Consider the following 27,705-nt stretch of genomic DNA (forward strand, 5'->3'; position numbering starts at 1 on the left):
CAGGGGCTGCGGGTCGGGAGTGAGGGGCACCGGTAGAGCTGGGGGGGGCAGGGCTGGGCTAGAAGGGGCTGCGGGTGGGGAGTGAGGGGCACCGGCAGAGCTGGGGGGAGCCCAGGGCAGGCTGGGGGCTGCGGGTCGGGAGTGAGGGGCACTGGCAGAGCTGGGGGGGGGCAAGGCTGGGCTAGAAGGGGCTGCGGGTGGGGAGTGAGGGGCACCGGCAGAGCTGGGGGGAGCCCAGGGCAGGCTGGGGGCTGCGGGTCGGGAGTGAGGTGCCATGGTGGGGCCATCGGCAGGGACGCCCCGCTTTTATGGTGGCGTGGGAATGCTGTGCATTTGCACCCAGCCTTTGGCACTGGAGGGGCTCAAAGCACTTTTTTAAGGGGCGGGGGGGCGGCTGAAGTAACGCACCAAAGGTTACACAGACACCTAGTGTCAGAGTCAGGGACAGAACCCAGGCGTCCTGGCTCTGAGCCACCTCCAGCCTCTAACCACTAGACGCCACTCTCCTCCCAGAGCCAGGGGTAGAAGAACCCAAGCGTCCTGGCCCCAACCCTCCCCCTCCCCGTTCTCATCACAGCTCAGCCCCACCCCCACCAAGCGCCGGGGTTCACACTCAGAACCCCAGAAGGAGGAAGTGGAGCTGGTGTCTCAGCTTTTCCCTGGCACCCGCCCACACACGTCCTGAGTGGGGAAACCCCCCCTCCCCCGGCAGGGGTACATCCTGGCCATTGTGTTACTAGGCGGAAGCAACAGCTCCCTGCCCCCCCAGCCCAGCACTGGGGAACGCCCCCCAGGAGAAACCAGCCCCCTTGGCAGACACACCCTGGTACAGGAGGCATCAGGGGTAAATGCCCCCACAGTGACCTGGGTGTGAGGCAGGTTGGGGGCACCGTGTGTGCATGGGGGGGGCACATCAGAGCCAGGATCTGGGGGGGGCATGTAGAGTACCAAGCCCCCCCCACGCCAAAAGCGGCTCACAGCGCAGCACCCATACCACAGAGCCCCCCCATGGCTGTCCTGGAGCCTGCTCCTGAGGTGCCAAGATCCCCCACAGAGCTCTGGGCAGAACTGGGGGGGGGCACTGGGGGGGGTGGCTGTGCCATTAAGAGGGAGAGCACCCCCATTCCCCCAAAACACACACACACACACACACACCAGAGTCTATTTTAACCACGTGTTTCTTGCGCTGCCTTAGTTTCCTTTTGCCTGTCCTGCTCTGGTGCCAGGAACTCCCCCCCACACACACCTTCCGGGGAGCTGGGGGGCGCTGGGCAGGGCCAAGGCTGTGTAGCTGGGCTGGCATGTGGGGAGTGGGGAGGGAGCAGGCACTAACCTGCCCCCCTCCCCCAGCCTCTCTCCAGCCCATGTCCCCACACCCTGTAAGGCAGGGCCCAGCCGGCTCCACGCTGCCCTAGTTTCGCCTCCTGCCACATGTCACTGCCTAGTGGTTGGAGCAGGGGACACTGGGAGTCAGGACGCCTGGGTTCTGGCCCCGCCGTGCAGCACTCCCCATTCCCACGGGGCCAGGGTGCAGACCGGAGCGGCTGGTTCAGTCACTGCCAGTTTCAGCCTGGGGCCCTGGGGTGGCGTCACACTGGGGTGCGTGGGAGTGTTCCCCCATTCCAGGGCGGGGAGCGCCCAGCCCTGACCTCGCCAGCCCACCCACACGGGGCCCAGCCGCTCAACACACCGCAGCGAGGTAAATAGCCCCACCCCCACACGTAGCCAGAACCCAGGAGTTCTGCCTCCCAGCCACCCCAGCCCCCTGCTGCTCTAACCCCTAGACACCACTCCCCTCAGAGATCCCAGAGTCCTGGCTCCCATTCCCCCCATCAGTTTTGGTCTACTAGAGGTTGGGGGGATCCTGCATTTGGTCTCTGTAGTGTCCCCCCAGGACTGTCCTGCTTTGGGCCAGGCCCCAGCTCGCTGGTCAATGACCCATAGAGCAAACCCCTCTGCCGGCCGATCCGGCCTCCCACCCCGCCGGCTCCAAAGGTTGCGGTGCTGGGCCAGGGGCCCATAGACAGCCACCCGTGGGGCCGTGAGAGTGACTGGCCTAGGGAAGCCACAGGGTGGGGGGGGTCATCAACAGACACCCCCACACACCTCCCCAGGCTGACAGCTGCACCCAGAAATGCCGCTCTGCTTCCAGTCCCCTTCCTCTAGCCTCCACCCCTCCCGCCCCCACTCCCCTCCCCACCTGGGATGGAGCCCTGGCTCCTAGCCCCACTGCTCTAACCACTAGACCCCACTCCCCTCTCAGAGCTGGGATAGGACTCAGGAGTCCTGTCTACCAGCCCCTTCCCCTGCTGTAACCACGAGTCCCCCTGTGTGTGCCAGCTGATAACAGATGCCCTAGCAGCCCCCACATGGGTGTGGCCCCTCTCTACCTCCACAGCCCCCCCAGCTCTGCAATGGCCTGGGCCCCTTCCCCTGCGAGGTTAATACAGAGAGGGGCTACCCCACCCCCCATTGTTCAAGCCCCCCCATCCCCCCCTCCGGCTTGGTGCCCTTCCTGTCTGTACAGGTTGCGCCTGGAGGGGTTGGCTGGGCCGCAAGAGGAAGAGGAAACAGGCAGCGGCCCTGGGGGGTGGGGGAGGCGGCTCCCGCCATCCACTCCCCGCAAGGAGACAACCCAGGAGTCCTGACTCCCAGCCTCCTCCCCCAATCACTAGACCCAGAGCCAGGCATAGAATCCAGGAGTCCTGGCTCCCAGCACCCCCCTCCCCAAAAAAATAGTACCTGCCTCCCCCCAAACAGCCTCTGCCCTATATACCACTGTCCCACCTCCCCACATGTGCCTCTGCCCACCCCTCTATCCCCTACAGCATGTGCCTTCCATATGCTCCCCCCATAAAATACCCTTCAAACCTCTGCACTGAGAGACCCGCCTGGAGCCCCCTTTGGCCACCCCCAGGAAATCCTTACAAAGCCCTTTGGGGCACACGCCTGTGGCCCCCACGCCCCAGCCTGGCGCCACACCCGGCGTTGGAGCCACCTCACTAGGGTGGAGGCATGAGTGGCCAGGAGCGGCTCGCCATTTTCCCAGGCCACCTCCCTGAGCCGCGGGCGTGTGAGCTGAGCTTGGGGGAGGGAAGGGGGCTGCATGGGGGCCAACCCCAGCCCTGTAATGCACCCCCCTCCCTATGCCCCCCCAGGAGAAGAGTCATCTCCCTGCCCCCCTAGGGAAGAGAATCCCCACTGGCCTGGGACAGAATCCCCCACATGGGAGGAGGATCACGCACCCCCCACTCCCATGGGGGCAGAGGGAGAGAGTGTGTGTGTGTGTGTGTGTGCGCACACCCACATACAACCACACACACGTAGGATTCAACAACATCGAAAAGCAATTTACACACACACCCCTGCCCCCACCGCACCCCTGCTCCAGCCAGAGAGAGAACCCAGGAGTCCTGGCCCCCACCCCCAAGTGGAAAGCTGTGTGAGCACGTGTAGGTAAATGCACAGGGTGTCTCAATCCAAGAGATTTTGCCTCCTCCCTGGTCCCCTCCGCTCCCTCCCCACGTTCCTGGGGTGTGTGGGGCTCCCACGTTCCCTGCACACCTCAGAGCACGGGCAGGGAGGGGCCAGACAGACACTGCAGGGACCCAGGCTGAGCAATTACAGGGCGAGCCTCAGACCCACTCAGCACCACCGGGAACCGCCTCCCAGGTCTGGTGGTTAGAGCAGGTGATGTTGGGGGTCAGGACTCCTGCGGTCTGTGCCTGGGTGTAGGAGGGGAGTGGGGTCTAGTGAGTGGAGCAGGGGGGGCTGGGAGTCAGGACTCCTGGGATCTAGCCAAGCTCTAGGAGAGGAGAGAGTCTAGTAGTTGCAGTGACTTGCTGGGTAAGGCACTCTGGCCCTCTGTGCTTCAGTTTCCCCACCTGTTGGAACAAAGCTAGCCCTGCATGGGGGGTGGAGGGGAATTGTGCAAGTCCCGTGCCACGGAACCACACTCTGGAGGCTGCACTTCAAGGCTTGAAGCTCTCTGACTGTAAACTCTTTTGGGTCTCTAACCCTTAGCCCCCATTCCCCTCCCAGAGCTGGGGATAGAACCCAGGAGTCCTGGCTCCCAGCCCCCCCGTTCTAACCCACCAGCCCCTACTCCCCTCCCAGAGCTGGGGATAGAACCCAGGAGTCCTGGCTCCCAGCCCCCCTTGTTCTAACCCACCAGCCCCCACTCCCCTCCCAGAGCTGGGGATAGAACCCAGGAGTCCTGGCTCCCAGCCCCCGCCCCCCCCCCCGCTTTAATCACTGAACCCCACTCCCCTCCCAGAGCTGGGGATAGAACCCAGGCATCCTGGTGCCCAGCACCACTGCTGTAACCATTACACCTCACTGCCTCCCAGGGGGCAGTTCCCTGGGGCCCTGCTAGTATTTGTACAGTGCTGCAGCCAAAGGCTCTGCCATAATAACCAGGATCAACAACTATCACTGTCTTGGCCCTGCCACTGGGGCCATGTGCGCTCCCTGCCCCCCACCAGGTCCGTTTGTTCTCCCTGTCCCCCCCTCCCCGGCTCATGGGCGCCCGAGGGTGCCTGGCCCCCGTGAGAACACCGGAACCTCGCCTGTGGCCTGGGAACCAGCAAAGCAGAATGAGCCCATCCGCCCCAACATCCTGTCTCTGATGGGCGGCTGCTAGAAAGGAAGTCATTCTCTAATACCACTGCACCGGGGGCAGGAGGGCTGGATTCTGCCAAAACCACCCCCTTGTCGGGTCCGCTGCAGCTGCATGGGGGGGAAGAGGGCTGGATTCTGCCAGTCAGCACCCCCCTTCCTCCCCCAGGCAGCCCACAGCTCTATCCTGTCCCACGGCAGCTGCTTCCCCATCATCTCTCTGCCAATCTGCTTCCTGCCCAGTCCTCCTTTCCCTTCCTGCCACAAACCTCCTCTGAGTGCACCCCGGGAGCTTACCGCTGCATTTCCCATCATGCAGGGAGCTGCCGTCAGAAAAGCGGGGGGCAGACTCAGCTGAGCAGGGGGGAGGTCACTCATCTGATCATGACACTTGCACACAGAAGCTAGATGAAAACCCCCAAATACTCTCCTTGGACAGTTGTGACATCGCACCACTTTTATTCTTAGAATCCAGACCGAGAACATGCAAGGACCCAAAACCAGAGAGAGATAAATGCAGGCTGCTCCCTGAGGCCAGAAAAATGAAATTTACCCCAACTTACTCGAACTTGGCTGCTCGGCCCAGATCACGCATTTCCCTACAGAGCCCCTGCAACCAGGCCCAGGAAAACCCCATCAGGGTAAAGCGACAGCCTACAATTCCACCACCGTCTGCACTGTGCCACAGAAAGTGATTGTAAAACCACAGAATTTGGCTGCTTTCAACCCACAGTTTTAAAAATCAGCCGTGAATTTCCATGTAGGACAGCTATCATCACTCCCACCACACATCGGATTTCACAGCAGCAGCTGGGAACAAAACTCAGATCCTCCTGCACCCAGGCCCCCTTCTTTGCTTGAGCTTCAGGAAACTCCCCATTCAGTGTTTGCACTACAGGGACTATGACACACCAATGAGAGGTTCAGACTCCAGCCACTAGGGTGGAGCTGCACTTACACAGTAGCCAGCTCTTTAAGCTGGCTACAATATCAGCAATGGGGGCTTTATTCTGTGTTAACTTTTAAAAAAATACACGGTTAAGATGCTTGTTAAAGGGTGACAACACCCCCCACCCCTGGCATTTCAATTACTTGGACTTCACCTATGCAAAGAGAGGCAGGGCAGAGCAGTCCAGCCCTACACTGTCATATGCTTGCCATGTGACCTTGGGCAAGTCAGTTAGCCTCTCTGTGCCTCAGTTTCCCCTCTGTACACTGGGGATAGGCATGCCCTGCCTACTGTGGAAGAAACTGACCTAGATGTGTTTTACTCACTTTGCACTAGTGCAAACACGGCACCATCAGGCTCAAAGCACGTGGCACTGGGGCATCCACACATCTAGGCAACTGACTGGAAACGCAGCCCAGCCTGGATACCTGGGTTATCTCCCCAGCTCCACCAGTGACCTGAGTCAAATCCCACCCCTACTCAGTACCTCAGTTTCCCCTCCTTCTGCCACTCATCTATGTGAGCGCTTGGGCGCACGTTTGTACAGCTCCCCACACAACAGGGCCACCGGGAATGGCTACAATAGAAACACGCAGACTTACCCCTGGGCAGCTGCATCATGGACCCATCTGTACTAAACACCTTTGATTTTAAGAGGGCTAGGAAGGTCAGAGGCTGGATCACACAGAGAATTCCTGAGGCCGGATGCACCCCCAGCCCAGCTTTGACCACCACTGAGGAACTGATCCAGACACCTGCAGCTGGGGCAAGCAGTTCCAGGGAGGGCCTGGGAGACAAAGAGCCGAGTCCTGGGCCCTGTAACTCTGGGAAAATACTATGCCCTGGCTCGTTACCAGCCAACAATGCTTTAAAGTCCAGGCATCCAGCACTGCCCCTCATTTGTGGTCCCATCAGGGCAGGATCACCAGGACACAGGTTACACTTTCAATGCCCGACCAGCAGCAATTGTGAACCCATCTAGCAAGGGCACCGCATCCCAATCCCCCACCACAGCTGCAGGACCCCCACGCAAGGGCACCATGTCCCAATCCCCCACCCCAGCTGCAGGACCCCTGAGTGCCCCCCCCCCATTTCTATACAGCTTGATTATTTTGCTGTGGGATCATGGCTCCCGTCTCACAGGGTTTGCACCTGCCTCCAGCGGATGTGCTGCTAACCCGCCCCTCATGCTGTGCCAAGAAAAGATCCATTTTATCTCGCCTGATAATCCCCTCGAGCAGCTCGCTAGGCTACTTCATGGAAGTCGTGTCAGTTGTTTCCAGGGACACACAACCAACCCCTCCCCCACCCTCAATAGTTTTAACTGCCCCCCCCCGGCCCCCCAACCCAGCTGGCCAGATTCTAAGTGAGTATTTCTAACCAGTTAGAAGTCTGCAGGTACTAGGCCATTTAAACCTCTCCTGTTGACACTCCCACCACAACCAAAGGGCACTGTTACACAACTTGATATTTGTCACCCTGTGTGGGGTCACCCAACAGGCCAGGGGGGCAGAGAGGGGAGATCACAAAGGGATAGAGAGGCCAAGACTCAGGGGGAGGGAGAAAAAGGGGCGGACGTTGGCTGGACCAATGGAATGAATCAGACTCCTTCCATGGGGGATCCTCTACTGCATCCAGCGCCTGGGTCCTACTGGAATAAACAGGATTCACACCCAGCCTCAGTCAAGGGGTTAGGAGCCCATCTTGTTTTTGCTCAAGGCCTGAAATCAGCAGCTGCTGAGCCTGTCCAGCTTGGAACAGGCCAAACAAAAGCCTGCCACTAAATTTACCCAGGCCTTTAAAACAACCCCCCCCCCATTTCTATGACAAATGCAGAGTGTAACAACTTCACCAGATTCACAAATGGTTTTTATTTAACAAAAAAAATTCACGACACCACAGAGCAGGAAAGCCCAGTCCATGTTCCCCCCCCCCCCCCAAGACAATACAAAATATGGAACTACAGATATAAATTACAAGCATTCAAGACACATGGGTCACATTTAAAAAGAAAAGAAATGTGTCAGCTGTGTAGGGGGTTTTCCTGGTTGTTTTAATCCATTCGCTAGTGTCCTCTGCGGGCAATTAGCAAAAATTCAGGAACCAAAGAATGATTTTTGTTCATGGGTCTAGGTAAAGCCATGACGACATCCACAAACACAGACTGATACATCCCTCCTCTCCTTAGACTCTAAGAGAACTCGAGGGGTATTTGATTTGAAACAAGACAGTGGCAGGCGGGGTGGGGGGAGAGATCTTAGACTCACTAGCCATGACAACAGAAAGAGATGGCCGATTCTCAGTTTTACAGTGGGATTTGAACACGTAATAATTTTCCTTTGAAAATTCCAGGGTCACAGTGGGTGACCAGGATTTCTCCCCTTCTCTCTTCTCCTTTGAGCTTCAGCAATTCAGACCAACTTTAATAATCGCATGACACTGGTTAGTTCAAATAACTCAGAACTGAGTAAAAGAAACTTCCCTCCACCACTCCCAGACTGAAGGGGAAAAAAACCCCTCCAGAGTCTGACTTTCCTAGTTTTTGTTTTTTTAAAAAGAACTAACATCTTTTATTTGATTTTTAAGAGCAAGCAGCACAAGGCAGCCTCCTCTCAGTTCTCCTTTAGAGGGTTAAATGAGTCAGGCTGACACACACCCCACCCACACCCTGAAAAACCAGCTCCACACACACAAATCCACAGGCGGTTTGAGCAGGAAATTCCCTGCTGCCCTTCTAGACGGGCTGTGATGCAATGACTGGTCATATGAGCGGTGTGTCATAACTGGCAGGCCTGGCTGGAAGGGGGGAAGTTTCCTTAATGAATCCGGGGTTGAGCTTTTCGTTGGTGAGAGTAAAAAGGCCTCCTGAAAACACCACACACAAAACCCACTTTCTGAAGAAGTCCCCCTGAGGAAAGCAATTTAGTAAGTCGGGCACCCATCCTCCACTTTCTGCGGGTGCTGGAGAACCAGGCGCCGGAGGAGGGCTAGAGAAACCAGCCTCCCTTTCTGGGCTATTTCCCAGCACCGTTCGCTCCCTCTGAAACCCCTTCAGCCCGCATCTGGCCGCCAGGTCTGCAGCCCCCTCTCTGCCCCCCCCAGCAAACATTCTGCCATCACAAAGACACAGAACAACACAGTTTCAAGTTACAAAAAGCCCCACACAACCCCCCCTCCATCCCCCCGAGGGCTGGGGTTGTGGAATAGCACCAGTGGATCCGGGGTCAGGCCCCAGCATTTCTCTGCACAAAAATAAATCATCTCTCGACGAGGAGCGGGCAGGGACAGCTCAGCCCGGCTTGCGAGTCTCTTCCCCATCTTGAAGTTGTGCCAAAGTCCGTTCCCCCACCCCCACCCCCACCCCCGCCCCGCTCCCACACACACAAAGCGGCGGCGTCTGTCCGTCCCCTCGATCCTTTGGCCTCGCCTCCCCCTGGACCCAGCAGGGTGGGGAGGGGAAAGTCCGATCTTCCTTCCGCTGCCCTCTCCATCCAGTCCCGGCCTTCGCGTGTCTCTCTCCCGCCCCCGGGAGGCACGGCCGGCTCCCGCCCCCCCTCCGCCAGGGAGAGGGGGGCTGCGACCCCCGTCCTGCCCCATGGCTCCCGCCAGGGGCCGAGCGAGCCGCTGCGCGCCGCGGGGCAGGCCCCCCAGCCACGAGTCCCCCCAAAGCGGCGGAGACGGGGATTTAAAAGGCCACCACGGCTCGGACCAGTATGCTGAGCACCCCGTCCCCGGGCCGGCAGCCCGGCGTGGGCTCGGGGCCCTTGGCGGGGCCGCCCCGCAGCATCCCGGAGAAGCGGGTCTGCAGGACTTTGGCCAGGCTGGGGAAGGGGCCGTCCTGTCCCTGGGGCTGCCGCTCGCCCTCCTCTTCCTCCGCCTCCAGCCGGGCCTTCTTGGTGGGCACCAGTCCGGCTTCGGCGGCTCCCGGCTTGTCCAAGCTGCTGCTCCGCCGTTTCCTACTGGCTTTGCCCGGGGGTGGCAACGAACCGCCCCGCGCCGGCCGCCTACCGGCCCCGGGCGCTGGAGTCGCCGGGGGCAAGTCCCCGCTGCTGTCCTGCGTCTCCATGGGCTCCGGATCGCCTGCGCCCGGGGCGTTTCCACGGTCCGCGGGGGCTGCCCGCTCCTCCGACGCCAGGGGGCCGGGGCAGGCGGCTGGCTGCAGCGGGGTCTGGCCGGCGCCTTCCTCCCCCGGGCCGGGCTGCGGCCCCAGTCGCCCCTCCTCGTCCTCCTCCAGCTTGGCCGAGAGATAAACCTCCCGGGCGCTCCGCATGACCAGCGACAGCTGCAGGCTCCGGTGCAGCCGCAGCCCGCCGCGCTGCAGGCGGGAGTTGTACATCTTCCACACCGACAGGGTCATGATGCGCTGGGCTTCCTTCTGCACCTCCATGCCGGGCGGGGGCGGCTGCGGCCCGGCTCGCTCCTGCACGGATCGGCCTGTTTCACGCGGCCGGGGCCCTTTGCACCGACCGGAGACTTGGGGGCGGGGGGCTGCGCCTGGGTCTTCCCACCCCCGCGCCGCCTGCTGCTGCTGCGCTTTTGTGCCGCCGCCTCGGACCAGCCGCCCGGACTAAACCCAGCCGCGCCCAGCTCCGCTGCTTTTATACCCCCGGTGATCTCAGCGCCCGGGCCGCCCCCGCCCACTCACTCAGCCGCATCCGGCCTGTGCAACGCGCCGCCACCCCCAGCGACTGGGGGGGGGAAGGGAAGGAAGGACGGAAATGCCGAGGCATGGGGGAGGGGAGGAGAAGGAAGCTGCCAGCCGCAGCAGAGCGCCTAAGGGCGGCGGGGGGGGGTCGATGCAAAAGGGACCCCCCTTCAGATCAGTCGCCCGCGGCCGCTTAGGCCCATGCAGCCAGACGCTGGGCCGTTGTGCTTTATTATGCGCGTCCAAGGTAGAGCTCGGGGCTTGTTTGCGCGCGCAGTGCAGCACATGCCACCGGAGCGGGTGTGAGTGCCGGGCGGTCTCTGGAGCCAACGCCAGCGGGCTGTGCAGGGCCAGCCGTGCAACTCTTGCACCAGGCCTGGGTGCGCGCGAGGCATTGAATGCAGCGGATAGTGTACGTGCACGCGCAATGCGATACATAAATGCAGCCACTGCACAGCGTGCAATAAAGCTCGCTGCACAATAACGTAAGCACAATCGCTGTTTTAAGTGCAAATGCAGCCTGTGAGTGTAACGTTTCTGTGTCTGGGCAAAAGCACCATCTCCGTTTAATGCGGTCTGCCAAATAAATCTGTCTCCGCGTGCAATGCAGCAGAAGCAGAACGCGTGTGAGGCTGCAATCTCTGCTAGATAAAACGCACCTTGTGTACATGGAATGCAACCTCCCAGGCAAACGCAAACATCGCTTTCTCTCTGTGTGTGTGTAAACAGCGCGATCTATGTTTAAATCCACTGACTGGAGTCACTGCAACATCTGCGTGCTGGCTGCAAAATGCGTGCCCGTACAATGCAATCGCCGTGTCTCGTGTCCTGCCAGTAAACACATCGTACTACAGCAAACCCCAACTCTGAGCCAGAACTCGTCGTGAATGAAATCCTCCTCCGTTCGCTGAGAACGTGCGTGTGCCGGATGCAAGCGGCTGCACCGCACAACTAGTTATGCTCCCCTCGTAAGGTACTAATGTTCGCACCTGTATAGCACTGAGGCCACGCCACAATCTCCTGCACGTGTACAAACGGTGTTGGCCACGCAATCGCTCTGTGGAATTATTTCACGCTTCGCCCCACCTAGATGAAGTTGAACGGGGGCACTGCGAGGCGTGCAGCCGGCTTGGTATCACCACTCAACTTGGCTCTAGAAAGCCTCAAAAACCCTTCCACGCAAAGCTGCTTTAAGGCCCTCCAGCGAGTGCAACCTTTTTCCGAATTGTTTATAAGAAAGTCCCGCAGCAAACCCCGGGGCGACGCAATGGGGGGTCGAGCTCCCACGTAAAGCTGCTTTTCTCTTTTTTTTAGGGTCATAATCTCCGCGCTGCAAAGAGGCCAGAATTACCCGCCCGCATCTGTGGCACTGCAGGGGGGTCGGTACAGGGGGGCACGAATGGGGAGGGGGGGTCAAGCCCCTCCTCCACCTCCCCGCAGGCCCGAGAAGAAACCAGCCCCTTCCCCGCCGCGGGCTCTTTAAGAGGAAGGAAGAGGAGGAGGAGGCCCCGCCCTACGCTTGAGGTCACCCCAGCCTGCCCCGGTTACCGTTTCCATGACTATCTCAGGGGCCCATGACGACAGGGGGCGGGATCAGAACGCGGCGCGCACCAACGTTCCAAAAAGGGCTACGTTTGCGGCCGCCTCGCTTCCTCTTTCCGTATAAGGGCAGAGGCCGGAAGGCCCCGTTGTGGCCTATGGGGAGCGTCCTTCCGGGAAAACCCCATCGGCTCGCGCTGCAAATCCCTCCCGCGCAGCCCGCCTCTCTGCACAGCACCTGGGACTGCACCCATCCCCCCAGCCTGGCGCCCCCAGCCACCCACCACCTGCCTGTCACACCCACAGCCCGCCCCAATCTCCCCCCAGCCACCCACCACCTGCCTGTCACCCCACAGCCTCCTAATCTCCCCCCAGCCACCACCTGTCACCCCCAATCACCCCCCAGCCACCCACCACCTGCCTGTCACCCCCACAGCCCCCACAATCTCCCCCCAGCCACTCACAGCCTGCCTGTCACCCCCTAATCTCCCCCCAGCCCCTCACCACCTGCCTGTCACCCCACAGCCCCCCAATATCCCCCCAGCCACATGCCTGTCACCCCCACAATCTCCCCCCAGCCACCCACCACCTGCCTGACAGCCCCACTACAGGCTACAGCCCCCCCAATCTCCGCCCAGCCACCCACCACCTGCCTGTCACCCCCACACCACCTTGCAATCACCCCCCCATTTCCCCAGCCACCCACCACTTGCCTGTCACCCCCAGTCACCACCTGCCTATCACCCCAACAGCCCAAATACCTGACAACTCCCCACAATCTCCCCCCAACTCCCTTCATAATGACTACACAACCCATCTTCCCGACCCACACACAACCTGCCTATCACCCCCACCCCCATATAACTCCTAACACATCCACCCACAATATCCCCCCCCACAATCCAACTAGATGGCACAACCCCGCTACACACATCCAGGCAGAGTCTGACTGTACACAGCCTATTTCTCTCACTGACTCACAACTCCCCCACACTATCTGACTACTCACAATTTGCCTCGAAACGCCCCCCTCTACACATATCAGACAACTCTCCCCCAACTCGACTAAATACAACCTGACCACACACATCCCCTCATAATCAGATTGTACACAACCTATCTGTAAACACCTGATACACACTGCCTGTTCCCCCCCACACAATCTGACTACACACATACCCTACAACTCCCCCCCATAATCTGACTACAACCACACCCAGCCTGAGTGGACACAGTCTACCTGTACACAGCTCAAACACACATACAACCTGCCTGCATGCCACACAACTCCCTCACACAATCTGACAACATGCAAACCCCCTTCCCCTCACTCCCTGCCCACACAGACAGCACACAACCCTCACATTATCCTCCACAACCTGACCATCAACAAATCCCACATACAGCTTCAGATGTACACAGCCACCTCTCCCCCGATGGCTTCCCCCCCCGCTGTCCTCAAGCGCTCAGTGTCACCCCTCACAAGGCCTCCTAGCAGCAGCCCCCTGCGGGCCAGGCTCCCATGGAGTCAGCTGCCAAGAGTCATGAGAAATCCCCTGCGGCGGGGAGGGGACAACCAGTAACCCCACAGCAGGGACTTGTCATACTGGCTGGACTGGAATTAAATACCCAGGAGGAGGAGGAGCCGGGAGTGGAGTCTAGGGGCTAGAGGGCGGGGCGGCTGGGAGTCCGGACACCTGGGTTCTGTTCTCAGCTCTGGGAGGAGAGTGGGGGCGGGGTGTGTGTGGCAGAACTCCTGGGTTCTAGTCCTAGTTTGGGGGGCGGGGATAGGAATAGGGGGAGGGCTGAAGTCAGGACTCCTGGGTTCTATTCCCAGTTTCGGGACGGGGGCGGGATCTGGTGGTGGGGGATGGGACAATCCGGACTCCTGGGTTCCCCGTCTCTGCTCCCTAGCTCGGTGTGGAGCAGCTCAGGGCCGGGAATTCGAGATCAGCTCAGCCTTACCCCCACGCCCCATTTCCTCCATGGAGGGTTATGAATGGGCGGAGCTCCGCCCCCCGCAGCTGCCGCCTGCCCGGCTGGATCCGCCCCCCCCCCCCAGTCCAGGCAAGGCCGCCCCGCCCTCAGCAAAGGCGGGGGTCGGAGTTTCGGCGGGGCTGGGCTAGCGCCGGTCACATGGCGGGGAGCGGCGGCGGCAGCCGGCGGAGCGGGGGGCCGGGGCGGCAGCATGGCCCTGGAGGACCCGTTCTCCGCCGTGCGGGGGTGAGTCGGCCGCAGCCCGCGCAGAATCGCCCCCCCTTAAAATGGGGCTGAAAATAGCACCGGGACCCTGTGCAGAAAGCCCCGCTGGGGAGCCACCTCGCCCCTGGATCACCCCCCTTCCACCTCTGGAGAACCCCCCCCCCGCTTCCGTCCCCCCTGCCCCTGGAGAACCCCCCCCTTCCAGCTCCCCCGCCCCTGGAGCGCCCCCCTTTCCGGCCCCCCTGCCCCTGGAGCACCCCTCCCTTGCCCCGCCCCTGGAGAACCCCCCCTTCCGCCCCCTCCAGAAGAGACATCTCCCTTCCCTTCCCCCCTCTTGGAGGAAGAGACCCCCTCTGCTGCGGGGAGATCCCTTCCCATCCTCCTGTGGGGTGAGGGCTGAGGGCTGTTCCTACCGGATTTCCTTGCGAGGGAGACCAGACAGCAAGTCTGAAAAATCGGGACAGGGGTAGGGGGTAATAGGAGCCTATATAAGAAAAAGACCCAAAAATCAGGACTGGCCCTATAAAATCGGGACATCTGGTCACCTAGTGCTGAGATGCAGCCACCTCTGGGGTGGGTAGGGGGCTGAAGAGGAGCCAGACAGGGTTTGGCAGCACAGGGCCATCTCCCTTGGAGTCTCCTCACTAACCCCTCGCCCCCCGTGCTCTGTGCCCCCCAGGGAGGTGCAGAAGGCTGTGAACACGGCCCGGGGGCTCTACGAGCGCTGGTGTGAGCTGCTGCAGGAGACGCATGTCGTCAGCACGGAGGAGTTCGACTGGACCACCAACGAGCTGCGCAACAGCCTGCGAAGCATCGAGTGGGACCTGGAGGATCTGGAGGAGACCATTGATATCCTTCTGGGGCTGGGTTCCCCTGGGGAGCCCCCCCTGCCAGGCCTCTGCCCCGCTCCCCGTGGCGCCCTCTGCTGGGAGTAGTCAGGAGAGCCCCCTGGCCTCTGCCCCGCTCCCCACGGCGCTCCCTGCTGGGTGCGTCCAGGAGCTCCCCCACCCACGACGCCCTCTACTGGAAGTAGCTGGGAGATGCCCCCCCCCGTGCCAGGCCTCTGCCCCGCTCCCCACGGTGCCCCCTGCTGGGAGTAGTCAGGGGACCCCTCCCCCATGCCAGGCCTCTGCCCCGCTCCCCGTGGCGCCCTCTGCTGGGAGTAGCCAGGAGCTCCCCCACCCACGACACTCCCTACTGGGAATAGCTGGGAGACTCTGCCCCCGTGCCAGGCCTCTGCCCCGCTCCCCACGGCGCCCCCTGCTGGGAGTAGCCAGGATACCCCCCCAAGCCAGGCCTTGCCCCGCTCCCCACAGCACCCCCTGCTGGGAGTAGCAGGAGACTCCCTAGTGCCTGGCCTCTGCCCTGTTCCCCACGGCGCCCCCTGCTGGGAGTAGCCAGGAGCTCCCCCACCCACGACACTCCCTACTGGGAATAGCTGGGAGACTCTGCCCCCGTGCCAGGCCTCTGCCCCACTCCCCACTGCGCCCCCTGCTGGGAGTAGCCAGGATACCCCCCCCCCAAGCCAGGCCTCTGCCCTGCTCCCCACGGTGCCCCCTGCTGGGAGTAGCCAGGAGACCCCCTAGTGCCTGGCCTCTGCCCCGCTCCCCATGGCACCCCCTGCTGGGTGAGTCCAGGAGCTCCCCCACCCACGACGCCCCCTACTGGAAGTAGCTGGGAGACTCCGCCCCCCTGTGTCAGGCCTCTGCCCTGCTCCCCACGGCGCCCCCTGCTGGGAGTAGCTATCTATTGGGTGTCTGGGAAGTGGGCAGGCTTCGCTTCACTGCTAAAGGATCCCCCCCCAGCCTAAGGGGAGGACCCACAGGACCACAGAACCCACTGAGTTCGGGGGACAACTAATAGAAGAACAGGGACAGGAGTGAGGTCAAAGGGTCATAAGAAGGGAACCTGACGGGGACACCGAGCAGAGAACCCCGGACAGCGCCCACTGCTCCTCGAAGGCGTCAAGGGAGCCAGTGGACGCCGCCCAGAGGAACTCTGCCCGGATGCGTGAACGGACCATGGATCGGAAACAAGCCCCACAGTCGCCGGGGCCCTGCTGGGAGTAGCCAGGAGCTACTGGGAGTAGCTGGGAGCCCCGCCCCCCCGGTGCCAGTCCTCTGCCCTACTCCCCATGGCGCCCCCTGCTGGGAGTAGCCAGGAGACCCCCCCATGCCAGGCCTCTGCCCCACTCCCCACGGCGCCCCCTGCTGGGAGTAGCTGGGAGATACCCTAGTGCCAGGCCTCTGCCCTGCTCCCCATGGCGCCCCCCGCTGGGAGTAGCCAGGAGACCCCCCCATGCCAGGCCTCTGCCCCACTCCCCACGGCGCCCCCTGCTGGGAGTAGCCAGGAGACCCCCTAGTGCCTGGCCTCTGCCCCGCTCTCCATGGCGCCCCCTGTTGGGAGAGTCCGTGGGAATGAAGGGAAATCCAGAGAGCTGTTTGGTGACTATGGGCTGGCTGGGGCCTCGTCCATCCCACCCACTCTCCCCCCTCCTGTGCTCCCCACTCCCATGCCCAGACTCTGTCCGTGCCCTGCGCACTGGGTCCTTAGCTCGGGCGCACGCATTGTGGAGTCGAACCCTCGCAAGTTCAGGATCGAAGCCAGCGAGCTGACAGAGAGACGGGCCTTCGTGAGGCAGATGCGGGACTCTGTCAAGGTGGGGAACCCCTGCCCCTAATGCATCAGGACCCCGTGGCATGTGTGTGTGTCTCTGTCTGAGGCACAGGCTGCCCCCTGCTGGAGGAAGCTGGGAACTCGGACCTCCTCTGAGTGTGTGGGGTTCTGCTGCCCTCTAGTGGGGAACAACAGCTAGTGCAGTGGAGGGACCCCAATAGCTCAGGGAGGAGGAGAAACTGAGTCAGGGATCATGGTTTCCAACAGGTAGTTTTGAAACTCGGTGTGTGTATTGGACAGAGCAATGGGCTGGGAGCCAGGACTTCTGGGGTCTATCCCCAGCTCTAGGAGGGGAGTGGTGTCTAGTGGTTAAGGCAAGGGAAGTCCAGGTCACATGGGTTCTGTTCCTGGTGTTACTGGCTGACCATGGGGAAGTCCTTTCCCTTCCCCCTGCTCCCACTTCTGTCTGTGAAGCCGATGGGGAGGGGGACCCCCACGGAAGTGCCCCGGGCTGCTGCTCTCACAAGCCCCCCTCTCTCCCTGCAACAAACCCCTCTGGCTTCAGACCAATCTCACTTTTAACCCCTTCCCTCCATCGCAGGAGATGCGGGATCACATATCCAGCCCATCAGCCCTGGCCTTCGCCAAGCGGAAAAACAGAGAGGTACCTGGTCCCGTCCTCCCTGAGCAGCAATGGGAGAGCTCACGGGGGTGGGGAGCACCAGCCCACAGCACGGCCCAGGCCCCATAGAAAGCCCCATAGCCCATCCCGTGCTGCTGCTGGGGGAGGCTGGAGTGGTGGCTGGGATCCTCCATCCAGGGACATAGCTGCCCGTGCCTCCTGGGCACTCTGCAAGGTGCCTGATCTCTCCCCTGGGGGGTTGGCTGGTCCCCATGATGCGTTTGGCCCCCGCCCCTCTGGTAATGAGGGTCTTGCTATGTAGGGGATGGGCTGACAGCAGGCGGAGGAGGCAAATGTGGAGTCTGCATTGCCATCCTCCAGATCGGAGCCGGTGCCCCCTAGAAGGGAAGGGCCCCCTGTCCCATTCCACACCCCCCTGAGCCAGCCAGTCTCCATCATCCCCCTCATCCCGAGTCATTTGCTACTCCCAGCAGTCAGTTGCCTGGATGGGTCCCAGTCAGGGCTCTGTTGTCTCCCTGCAGATGCTGATTGGCGGTGGGGCCAGCCAGAAGCCCCCCCCGGAGCGGTACGGGCAGCTGCGGGAGGAGCTGGTGTCAGCCAATTCCCGCTATATTGAGGAGCAGCAATTGCATCAGCAGGTGGCGAGCTGTCAGGGGCCCCAGGCAGGGGCTGGGGGGCTACGAGGGGACAGGGATACGCCCTGCTGCGTCTCTAGTCACCCGGATCAGGAGGAACACAGTGTCTTCCCTCCCAGATCCCTGCCCTCTGAATCAGACCCGGGCCCATCTCCAGCAGTGGCTGGCACCGGCTGCTCCAGAGTAGGATTCCTCCCTTCCAGACCCCTGTAGTGATCAGCTCGGGGTGGCAGGGATCGGGGGCTGTGGCCTGACATCCATCCACCCCATCCGAGAGCTGGATCTAAAATTACCCAAGCTGCCACCCTCGTGCCCTCTGTGTTGGACCCCCTGCAGCAGGGAGTTCCACAGCCCCACAACCTGGGGATTAACCCTATGGGCTAGCGGTTGCAAACCTTGAGGGGGTGGGGGCAGCAATTCCTCCCTCCCACCATCCCAGTTACCTTCTCCCACCACCGTTCTGGTTCTGATCCAATCGCCCCCCTTCCCCGTAACGGGACGCTGTCGCAACGACCCACTGGCTTTTCCTGCTTCCCTTCCCCGGCAGCTGATCATAGACCAGCAGGATGAGCAGCTGGAGCTGGTGTCAGGCAGCATCCGGGTCTTGAAGCACATGTCGGGCCGGGTCGGAGACGAGCTGGACGAGCAGAGCTTGTGAGTGGGGTGAGGTGTGGGGAGACCTGCTCACGGGCCTGGGAATGGGACATGAGGTCTTTCCCCACTAGGGGACACCAGCCACAGATCTGAAAATCCCTCCCATCTGGCCCCACATGTGAGGTGAGTTTGGCAGGTCTCAGCCCAGTTCTTAGAGGGATGACAGGTGCCTGGAGGAGAAGCCCCACCAACCTGGGGGCGGTGGAGGGAGGGAATGGGACAAGCCCCCTCCTGACACCTTGGCAGGGGACTGAAAGCGGCAGTGACTGGATCCCCCGACACGGGAGCTGGGCAGGCATGTTAGTGTGTGGGGGGGGGGGGGGGGGGGGGGGGGGTGTTTCCATGTCTCCTGGCTTGACCGCAGCCCCCCTGGGTGGGCGCTGCACCCTGATGACAGCTTGAGCCTGGCTTGGCAGGATGCTGGAGGAGTTTGCCCAGGAGATGGATCACACCCAGTCCCGCATGGATGGCGTGCTGAAGAAGATGGCCAAGGTCTCCCACATGACCAGCGGTGAGGAAGGCGCCGGGCAGGGGGAGATTTTTCAAAGCACCCAGGAGACTTAAAAACCTGAGTCCCCTTCCTGTCTCTGGGAAGGGAGTGGGGTTCAGTGGTTAGAGCAGGGAGGGGCTGGGAGTCAGGACTCCTGACTTCTATCCCCAGCTTTGGGAGGGAAGTGGAGTCTAGTGGTTAGAGTCAAGGAGAGCAGAGAGTCAGGGCTCTTGGTTTCTATTCATGGCCCTGTGTGACTTTTGGGGCAAGTCCCTTCCCCTGCCTCAGTTTCCCTTCTGTAAAACAAGGCAGGGAGCAGGCAGATAGTGATCTTTACTCCTGGGGTATGTGTGCAGGTGGGACAGAGATTTCTTTAATGGACCCTAGGCAGCCTAGAGGTACCTAGTGTCAGTGCTTAAGCCAACCCCTGCCCCCCATCTCAGAATCACACCTGCCACCCCACACTCACTGCATCTCCCTCTGTGCTTCCTCCTCCCCAGACGGGCGCCAGTGGTGTGTGATCGGCATTCTGCTTGTTCTCCTCATCGTGGTGCTTATCCTCTTCTTCACTCTGTAATCGGCTGGCCAGGACTTCGGGGGGGGCACCACTCTCCTGACTAGCCCCCGCCCCCCCAAGCCTTTGCTTCCACATCAGGGGCTTGCACTCAGGTACAGGCTGAGGGTGCCCCAGCCCTGTAGGGGGCAGTAGCAATGTGCGGAATGGGGGGCACTTCTAATCTCTCCCCAGATTTGGGAGGGAGGGGAAGCCAGTTCATTGGTACCTCTGCCCCAATTCTGCAAACCAGGAGGGGGACGGAGAAGCAGCTTGCCCGTGCCATGTTCCAAGATGGGATGGGGCAGCACAGCCTGTGCCACCAGGACGCGCTGTCTTATCACACCAGCTCCCTGCCGCCTCTTGCAGGTAGATGGATTCTTACTAGCATGGGATGCAGACTCAGCTGTTAATACTCTCCCACGCTGGGCTGGCGCACTGGGTGCTCTGTGGGTTCAGGGGGACGGTGACAGCTGCATTTTAGGGCTCCCCTGCCTTAAAGCCCAGCTGTGCTTTGCCCAGCATGTGCTGGCTCCCTGCCCCTCCCTGGCGGGGCTGTCACTTGTTTTTTGTACGAAAAGCCAAAATAATTCCTCAGGCAGGTTTTCATGTGAAGGGCTTTCAGTTAAAGAAATTGGGGGTCATGTTGCTGGATTTTTGCTGCCTTAGCAGGGAGGAAGAGACCTGATGGTCGGTTTGTTGTTAATTATTTGTATTATGGTAGAGTTGTGAGGCCCCCACGGTGCTTGGTGCTGTACAAACTGCTGGTGCCTCTGCCGCAAGGAGAGACTGCAGTGCATGTTGGGAGATATAGTCTGGCCAGGGAGCAGGGCCCATGGGGGAAATAGGGGCATGAGACACTCCTGTCTACAATTCCCATGATGCACTATGGCAGCTGAGCTGCTGGGAGAGAGTGCAGTGCATCATGGGAGATGTAGTCTGGGCAGGTAGCTTGGCCCACAGAGGAAAATGGGGGTGGGAGGGGCTCCCAGCTGCAATTCCCATGCTGCAGCCCAGTGGCTCTGCTCCTGGGAGTGAACACAGTGTGTTATGGGAGATGTAGTCCAGCGAGGGAGCAGGGCCTGTGGGAGGAAGTAGAGGCACAAAGGACCTCCAACTACAGCTCCCATGTGACATGGTCCCAGAGTCTCGTGGCCTCGCAGGAACCTGAATTTCTAATGTTAAAAAAAAAAATCATATTTTTTTAAAAAAAACTTTAAATAAATGCACAATAAAGCAGCAAAACTGAGGACTGTAGCCCAATTTTTTGTCCCTTTCAAGGCGCCTGGTTTTTGTCAGTGGCTCCATACGCTGAGATGGGGCCGGCCTTGGGAGCTTTTAATGCTCAGTCCCTGGGGATCTTCGCCATGCTCTGAAAATCCCCAGCACATGGGACTCACCCATCCCTCCACGGGGTAGGGTGACCAGACAGCAAGTGTGAAACGTTGGGATGGGGGTGGGGGGTAATAGGAACCTCTATAAGAAAAAGACCCAAAAATTGGGACTGTCCCGATAAAATCAGGACATCTGGTCACCCGACCACTGGACTCAGTGGGGCCAGATCCCCAGCTGCTGTAAAGCAGCATTGTCCTACTGGGGTCAATGAGACTGCCCTGATTTACACCTGCTGAGGCTGTGACAGCCACAGTTGTGCGTCAACATCCGTGGTGTGGCTCTGTAGCAGGCTTTAATCCAAGTGCCTCCTTGGCTGTTACACCAGCTGGGAATCTGGCCACTGGCCGCCACACCCTGCCCCTCGCCTGCCTGCCTTCCCAAGTGCTGCCTGGAACTGGGCCGGGCCCTGAGAACACAGCAATCCCGCAGGCAGAGCCGGCCCAGAACACGGCAGCTCCTCTCGGGGTCTGGGTTTGGTCCCTAAGGGGCACAAGGAGAAGATACGTGGGGGCAGATCCCAGGCACAAGGCGTGTCTGGATGCGGGCCCAGCGCTTGGAATTGTGGTAACCTGCAGGGTTCTGGGTGTCTCCTGGGGGATGTGTCCCTGCCCCCCAGCCACGCTCTTCTCTGCAGACAGGAACGGGGCCCAGCTGACAGAAGCAGAAATGTGAATGGCATTGGCGTTGGAGCGACTGAATGAATGGAGACAGCTGCTAACAAGGCCTGGGCGCCTGCCCCCCCACCCCCCCCCCCCCCCCCAAGGCTGGATGAGTTTACGTGACTCTTGGCGGCGGGGGGTGCTTTTAAGCCACAGGGAGGTCAACTTCTCATGGTGCTACCCCGGGGGGAGGGACAGGCTCAAGTGCTGCAATGAACAGGCACATGGGAGTGCCCCAGCAGGGGGCTCCCTCTGCTCTGTCTCCCCCTGCAGGGTGCAAAGGGAGCTGCAATTCCTTCTCCCTAGAGTTTCTATCTGGTGCGTGACTAGCCCGAGGCGGCCGTGTATACGGGCACTGCGCTGCGTCAGAGGGGCAGGGGGTGATGCCTGGACACCCCTCCAAAGATCCCTGCCTGTGATGGGGTGTACAAACCCCACACTGGGCAACATGGGATTAAGGGATTATTTTGGGCCCCATCGCACAACAGCTGCAGCAAATGCTCCATCTGCTGGAGGAATTAAAAGGCAGGGCATTAGCTCGTGTGGGTGGCAGAGCAGAAGGGGAGCAGAGCAGCGGCTGAACCACGCCAGAGAGGGAAGGATGCCATGGCCCTTGGTAGCTCCCCCTCCCCTTACTTATTGGGGTTTGGATTTCTCCACCAGGGGAAAGCCTTGGACTCAGCTGACTTTGCAGGGGGGATGAGAGCAAAAGGCCCAGGGAGAACAGCCTTAAGCAGCCTTGGTTGCCAGACCACTGGTAGCCCAAAGGGCCCTGTGTGGGAGCCGGTGGAGTGGGTGGGCCCGGGCTCCCCTCCCCACAGCCCCTTTGGCAGTCAGGTGGCAGCCGTGACCACTAGGACCCGCTCCCCAACCAGACCCCAAGTGAGGACTATTACAGTTGGATGGCACCTGCTCCCACCTGGAAATGGGGAAATCAGCCCCCACCCCTGCCCCAAAGCCATGTGCTGCTTTTCCTGGGGTATCTGAAGCTACAGAAATCTTTGACAATAATGAGGGGTTTTATACTATCTTGTCACTGCCCTCTGCATCACACCACATTTTGAGGCATTTTACAATGGAAATGGGGGGGAGGGAGCGTTGGGGAAAATTCAGGGCCTGAGCCAGAGTTGATGAGTCTTCCTGAAATGATCTGTAATCTGCTAGAGGCTCCAGCTGAGTGGGTGGGTCTTGTCCCACCGGGTGCTGCCCCCCTCGCAGCTGAGATCAGAGCCCTCACGTTGCCAGGCGCTGCCCCCCAGCTGAGATCAGGGCCCTTGTCCCGCCAGGCGCTGCCCCTCCCCGGCTGAGATCAGGGCCCTCGTCGTCGTGACAGGCACTGTGCAGAGTGGACGGGGGGGGGGGGGTCGCTGGGCTCTCCCAGCCTGCTGTCAATCTGGAGTCACTCCCTTACAGCCAGGGGCTGGGTGTGGTGTGCACCAGCTCGATCCTGGCTGTGCATATCGATCTCGGCTGTCAGTGCCCTGGGACCCAGCGTGGCCGGCTCTGCACAAACAGGGGAGGCAGCTGGCTGCCCTGATGTGCTAACTAGCCAAGCTAGCCCGCAGGGGGGGACAGAGGGCTGGCTGCAGGGGGCACAGGTGCGCCCCCTGCTGGAACCCTGTGGCTGCACAGCCAGGAGGCTGGGGTTTGACAGGTATGGGGGGTAGACATGCCATGGGGAGGATTCAAGCTTTGGGAAGCCGGCCGGGCGCTCCAGCACTTACCCAGAAAGTTAGGGGTGATGTGATCACCTCATGCGCGCCCCCTGGTGGCACCACCTGGCTTGGCTGCGCTGCCTCCGAACGTCGGCTTTGCTCAGAGCCGGGACCTGAGGACGAGACGCCCCCTTGGCGAGGGGGCTCGTTGCTTAGCTCCTGAAGAAGACGACAAACTCCCCGAGTCCCTCAGATCCAGCTCTGGGGCTACTGCCGACGAGCAGCCCCCAGGCAGGGAGCAGGGCTGGGGGATGGGGCAAAATAAACTTGTGCTCCTCGTGCTGGGTTATTCTTCATGCCGGCCCTGGGCTTCAGCGGCTCCTGGCCAGCAACACCCTTTTGTGCGCAGCCCATTTCCCTGCCTCCGCATAAGGCCATACCCCACCACCAGCTGGCCTTCTGGTCAATGACCTGCCCGGACGGGGTCCCTCCCTTGGGAGCGGCTCTTCAGGGACGCATCAGGCCCTGCCTCCCCTTACAGGGGCCAGCCAGCCCAGGACACGTGACTCGACTTACCTGGGGAACAACTCTCAGATAACAGACAACTGGTCAATCTAGCAGCCCAAGGGTCAGCATGAGCCAAAGGCTAGAGGCTGAAGCTAGCCCAGTGCAGACTGGAAATCAGGTGTGAAATTTTTAACCAGGAGGGTATTTAACCACTGGAGCAACTTACCCAGGGGCCTGGTCGAGTCTCCAGCCCTGACAATTTGTAAATCAAGATCGGATGTTTCCCTAGAAGATCGTCCCATAGTTCAAGCAGAAATTAATTCAAGGAAGGCCTCTGGACTATGATCACAGAGAGCCCCTCTGACTTTTGAATCTGTCCCCCATGCTAGCGCCATGGTCTTACAACCTAAATAGGCAAAGGGAGCAGAACGATCCCCTATTTTAGATGGGGAAACTGAGGCACAGAATTGGCCAAGGAACTGAACCCAGCTATCTTGAGTGCCTTCACCACCACTCTCCAGCTGTTGGCAAATGCCTGGGGTGTGCATGTGAAATCAGGGTAGAAAATAACCAGCCAGGTGTGCAAATTTGTTACAAACCTTTTTTTTTATTATTATTATTAACATTTCTGAATTCCTCTTTTTTAAATCTTTACAGTAGTTAATGTGCAATTGTCGATACTCTCAGGTCACAGGAATGAGGGAGTCACAAAAATTTCTTGGCACTTATAACACAGAACAAATACTGGCATTATTGGGGGGGGCGGGGGCAGGGTTAGAGTAACAGCAGGGGGCGCTGGGGAGCAAAGAGTGAGTTGCATTAAAAAATTAAGTTTTTTGTTTTGTTTTGTTTTCCTCTTTGTAAGTATGTCATGACAGGGCGGCAGAGACAGGGGATGGGGGGGGGATGCTTGAGATTATATAAGCTACTTGCATGAACTGAAAGCACTTGGAAGGCATCCATGCTGCATGGGCAGGCGCTTTGAACAATCAGGCATTTAGTGCTTTTTAAAGTGTAAATTAGAGAGGGTTTTTAATACCTTTTTTTTTCCCCTCGATTTATTTGTTTGTTTTTTTTTTTAAAAAGAAACGAAAACCGACGAGGATGGGAACAAAAGGGAAACCAAAGCAACCAACCAAAAAGCTGCGGAAAAACCCAGGTGCCGCTTCCCAACTCAAACGCGTGAAGTGAAGTCCGGATTGGAAAGAAAACTCAAACAATCGTGAATAAATTTGCCAGCTCAGAAAAAAAAATCCCATTGCCGGGGTGGGGGTGGAGGGCTTCCCACTTGAACCTGGAGTGGGGCGGGGGGGCGGATAGCCAGGTTTCCAGCACGGCTAATTTGGGGTGAAAGGGGGTGTGGCAAACACACTGCGGCCTGGGTGGATGAGCGTGTGGCTAACATCCCATTTCCAGGCACAGATCTATGGCAGGGGCTCTCCCTTGGCTCCTGGGAGAGCGTCGGGGTGCAGGGGTATTTGGGACTTCCGGCACGTTGCATCAGGAGAGGTCTCCCGAGTTACAGTGTCAATGAGGCTGGAGCACCGGGAGCACACTTGGGGGGCGGGGAGGGACGACACACACCCATCTCAGTCCTCTCGGGGCTGGCAAGGAAGGAAGGGGACCAAAAAAAAAAAAACTAGCCACAGAAAGTGAGACCTGCTCCCATCTCAGTTCCGGTGTCAATCCAGAGTCACTCCTCTGAGCGCCAGACAATCCAGAGTCACTCCATTACAACCAAAACTTCAGCAGCGGACCTGCACTGGCGTAACCCAGCTCAGCTACAGGCGGCTGCGGCAAGCCCATTCCCACTGGGCCCCCCGCCCCAGAATCCCCTCCCCCTGCATTAGAAACTAAAGCCCAAGTCCTGACAGGCATTCACATGCCTAACTCCCCTGGGAATTAAGCGTTTTAACTCTAGGAGCTTGGACTGAAATCTCGTTTCCCTTTTACAATATTAAATCAAAAGGCCTGTTACCGGGGGCGGGGGTGTGTGCAGACGGCCTGGGAATTCTACCCTGCCTAGGGGCCTCCCCAAGTGGTGGAAATAGGGGGCAGATCAGCCTATTCTGTACCTCCCCAGGCCTGAAGTGGGAGTTAGAGCAGCCTCCAGGCTGCTCTAATTGACACTGGAGGACAAGGCAAGGGAATGGAAAGGGGGCTTAGAGCTTGGGCCCCCTCCCACACGGGGTTAAGTTTGATCCACGGGCGAGGACAAGCCCAGGCTGCCCCTCAGGCCGAGGGGCAGGATTCTGAGCTGGCGCTCAGGCATCAGCAAAAGGAGATCCGGGCCCATCACTGCTCCTGTCTCATCCACCCCACCACTATTCCCTTCCCCATCAGCTCCTCCCCACTGACCCTCGCTCGTTACAGGCCTAGATGCTTCAATCTCTAGGTTCCCACCAACATAGGTTAAAACCCAGAGGGGAGTTCACTTCAAAAGACATCCCCCTCCACCCCCCCAGCCCCATACTGATGCAGACAGCAACAGCGCTACCAGGTGGCCCATCTGGGGAACAGCAGCATGCAAACCCCTCTCTCTGGCTTGGGCTGGGCCAAATCGATTGATGGGCTCAGAGGTGAGTCTGGTCCCCGTGTCTGCGCCAGGGCGGGCGAGTGGGAGTGAAAGGGCTAAAGGGACATTATCTGGGAAGGGTCCGAGGCCGGGCGCAGGAAGGACCCCACCCCTCCTTTGCGAAGCAGAGACGTGTTCAACTCGTCACACGGGAGGGGGCTGCCACCTGCCACCCCCACAGTGGGAGCCAAAGGGAAAAGCTGGGAGCTGAAGCTCCAGGCAGATGGTCCCCAAACTACACAGACACACCAGCCACCCTTCCGAATCTCCCCTCCGCGTCTGAAGCCCTGGGCTGAGATCACACCAGACGGAAGGGATCCCTGCTGTGATCTAGTGCAAGAACAGGGATCGGGGAGATCCCAGAAGCAACCCCCACCCTAGTCACCAGATCCGGCTGCTCTTCCCTGACACTCACCACACTATGTGCCCTGCCACATCCTCACCACAAATGCTGTCAGCTCGCGCTGCCCTCATCCCCTGTTGGTCACCAGGCTGGGCCAGTACTCCCTCCATTTCAGTATGTGTGGGGGAAACTGAGGCACAGAGACCGAAGGGACTCCTCCCCGTCCCAAAGCTGGGAAGAAAACCCAGGAGTCCTGGTGCGACGGCCATACCTCCAGAGCTAAAAGCAGGAGCTGCTCCAGCTTGTGGCAGATCGTCTGCGGACCAGGCACACAGAGGGGGCTGCGGGGGGCACATAACGCATGCCCATCCGCAGCTTTCACTGGCCCCCAGTCCCTATCCACCCTGTACTGCCCTGCTCCGGTCATGTGACAGCTCCCATCCTGCATGTGTAGAGCAGATCCAGCCCCAGGGGCCTGCGTGGGGCCATCCTACAAGTGCCCCAAGAAAGTGACAGAGCCTCACATTTCTACCCGACCCCACTGGCCTATTGCCAAAGGCGCTGGCAGAACAGGCCCGTCCACTGGTAGCTGCATTATTCAGGGCCCTAGGTCAGGGAAGTTGGATCCTGCCCCACTTCCTCTTCAGCTGGGGGGAGGGGGGGAGATTTATATCCTGGGCCAAGGAATCTGTCCCAGTCAGCGTAAACAAACAAAACATTACAAATTAACAGCAGCCAGGCAGGCAGCACGGCACAGCGCAGTGGGTAAGGCACTTGGCAAAGTCAGGAGAGCTGGGTTCTGAGCGGGAGTGTGGTCTACTGGTTAGTGCTGAGGGAAGTGTAGGGGGAAGAGAAAGACAGGACTTCTGGGTTCTATTCCTGGCTCTGGGAGGGGAGGGGTCTAGTGGGTTAGAGCAGTGAGAGCTGGGAGCCAGGACTCCTGGGTTCTATCCCTGGCTGTGGGAGGGGAGGGGTCTAGTGGGTTAGAGCAGTGAGAGCTGAGAGCCAGGACTCCTGGGTTCTATCCC

General features: G+C 60.0%; 2 protein-coding genes across 4 annotated transcripts; one reads left to right on the top strand and one right to left on the bottom strand.

Annotated features, from left to right (window-relative positions):
• Positions 1 to 8,847: 8,847 nt before the first annotated feature.
• Positions 8,848 to 11,739, bottom strand: IER2 (immediate early response 2). Its single transcript, XM_050925160.1, has one exon. It carries the CDS (start codon positions 9,951 to 9,953, stop codon positions 9,252 to 9,254), a length of 702 nt encoding a protein of 233 aa, XP_050781117.1. The 5' UTR covers positions 9,954 to 11,739; the 3' UTR covers positions 8,848 to 9,251.
• A 2,157-nt stretch (positions 11,740 to 13,896) lies between these two features.
• Positions 13,897 to 27,596, top strand: STX10 (syntaxin 10). Of its 3 annotated transcripts, none has more exons than XM_050925153.1 (8): positions 13,897 to 13,973; positions 14,632 to 14,801; positions 16,517 to 16,611; positions 17,170 to 17,232; positions 17,733 to 17,849; positions 18,394 to 18,500; positions 18,917 to 19,011; positions 24,846 to 27,595. In XM_050925153.1, exons 1-8 carry the CDS (start codon positions 13,939 to 13,941, stop codon positions 24,983 to 24,985), a joined length of 822 nt encoding a protein of 273 aa, XP_050781110.1. In that variant the 5' UTR covers positions 13,897 to 13,938; the 3' UTR covers positions 24,986 to 27,595. The 3 variants fall into 3 exon arrangements, with proteins under 3 accessions (XP_050781110.1, XP_050781111.1, XP_050781112.1); XM_050925154.1 differs by lacking the exon at positions 24,846 to 27,595 and adding an exon at positions 19,491 to 19,659; XM_050925155.1 differs by lacking the exon at positions 18,394 to 18,500 and having other exon boundaries at positions 24,846 to 27,596.
• The last annotated feature ends 109 nt before the right edge of the window (positions 27,597 to 27,705 follow it).

This window comes from Gopherus flavomarginatus, chromosome 16 (genome assembly GCF_025201925.1).
Source record: "Gopherus flavomarginatus isolate rGopFla2 chromosome 16, rGopFla2.mat.asm, whole genome shotgun sequence".
NCBI lineage: Eukaryota > Metazoa > Chordata > Testudines > Testudinidae > Gopherus > Gopherus flavomarginatus.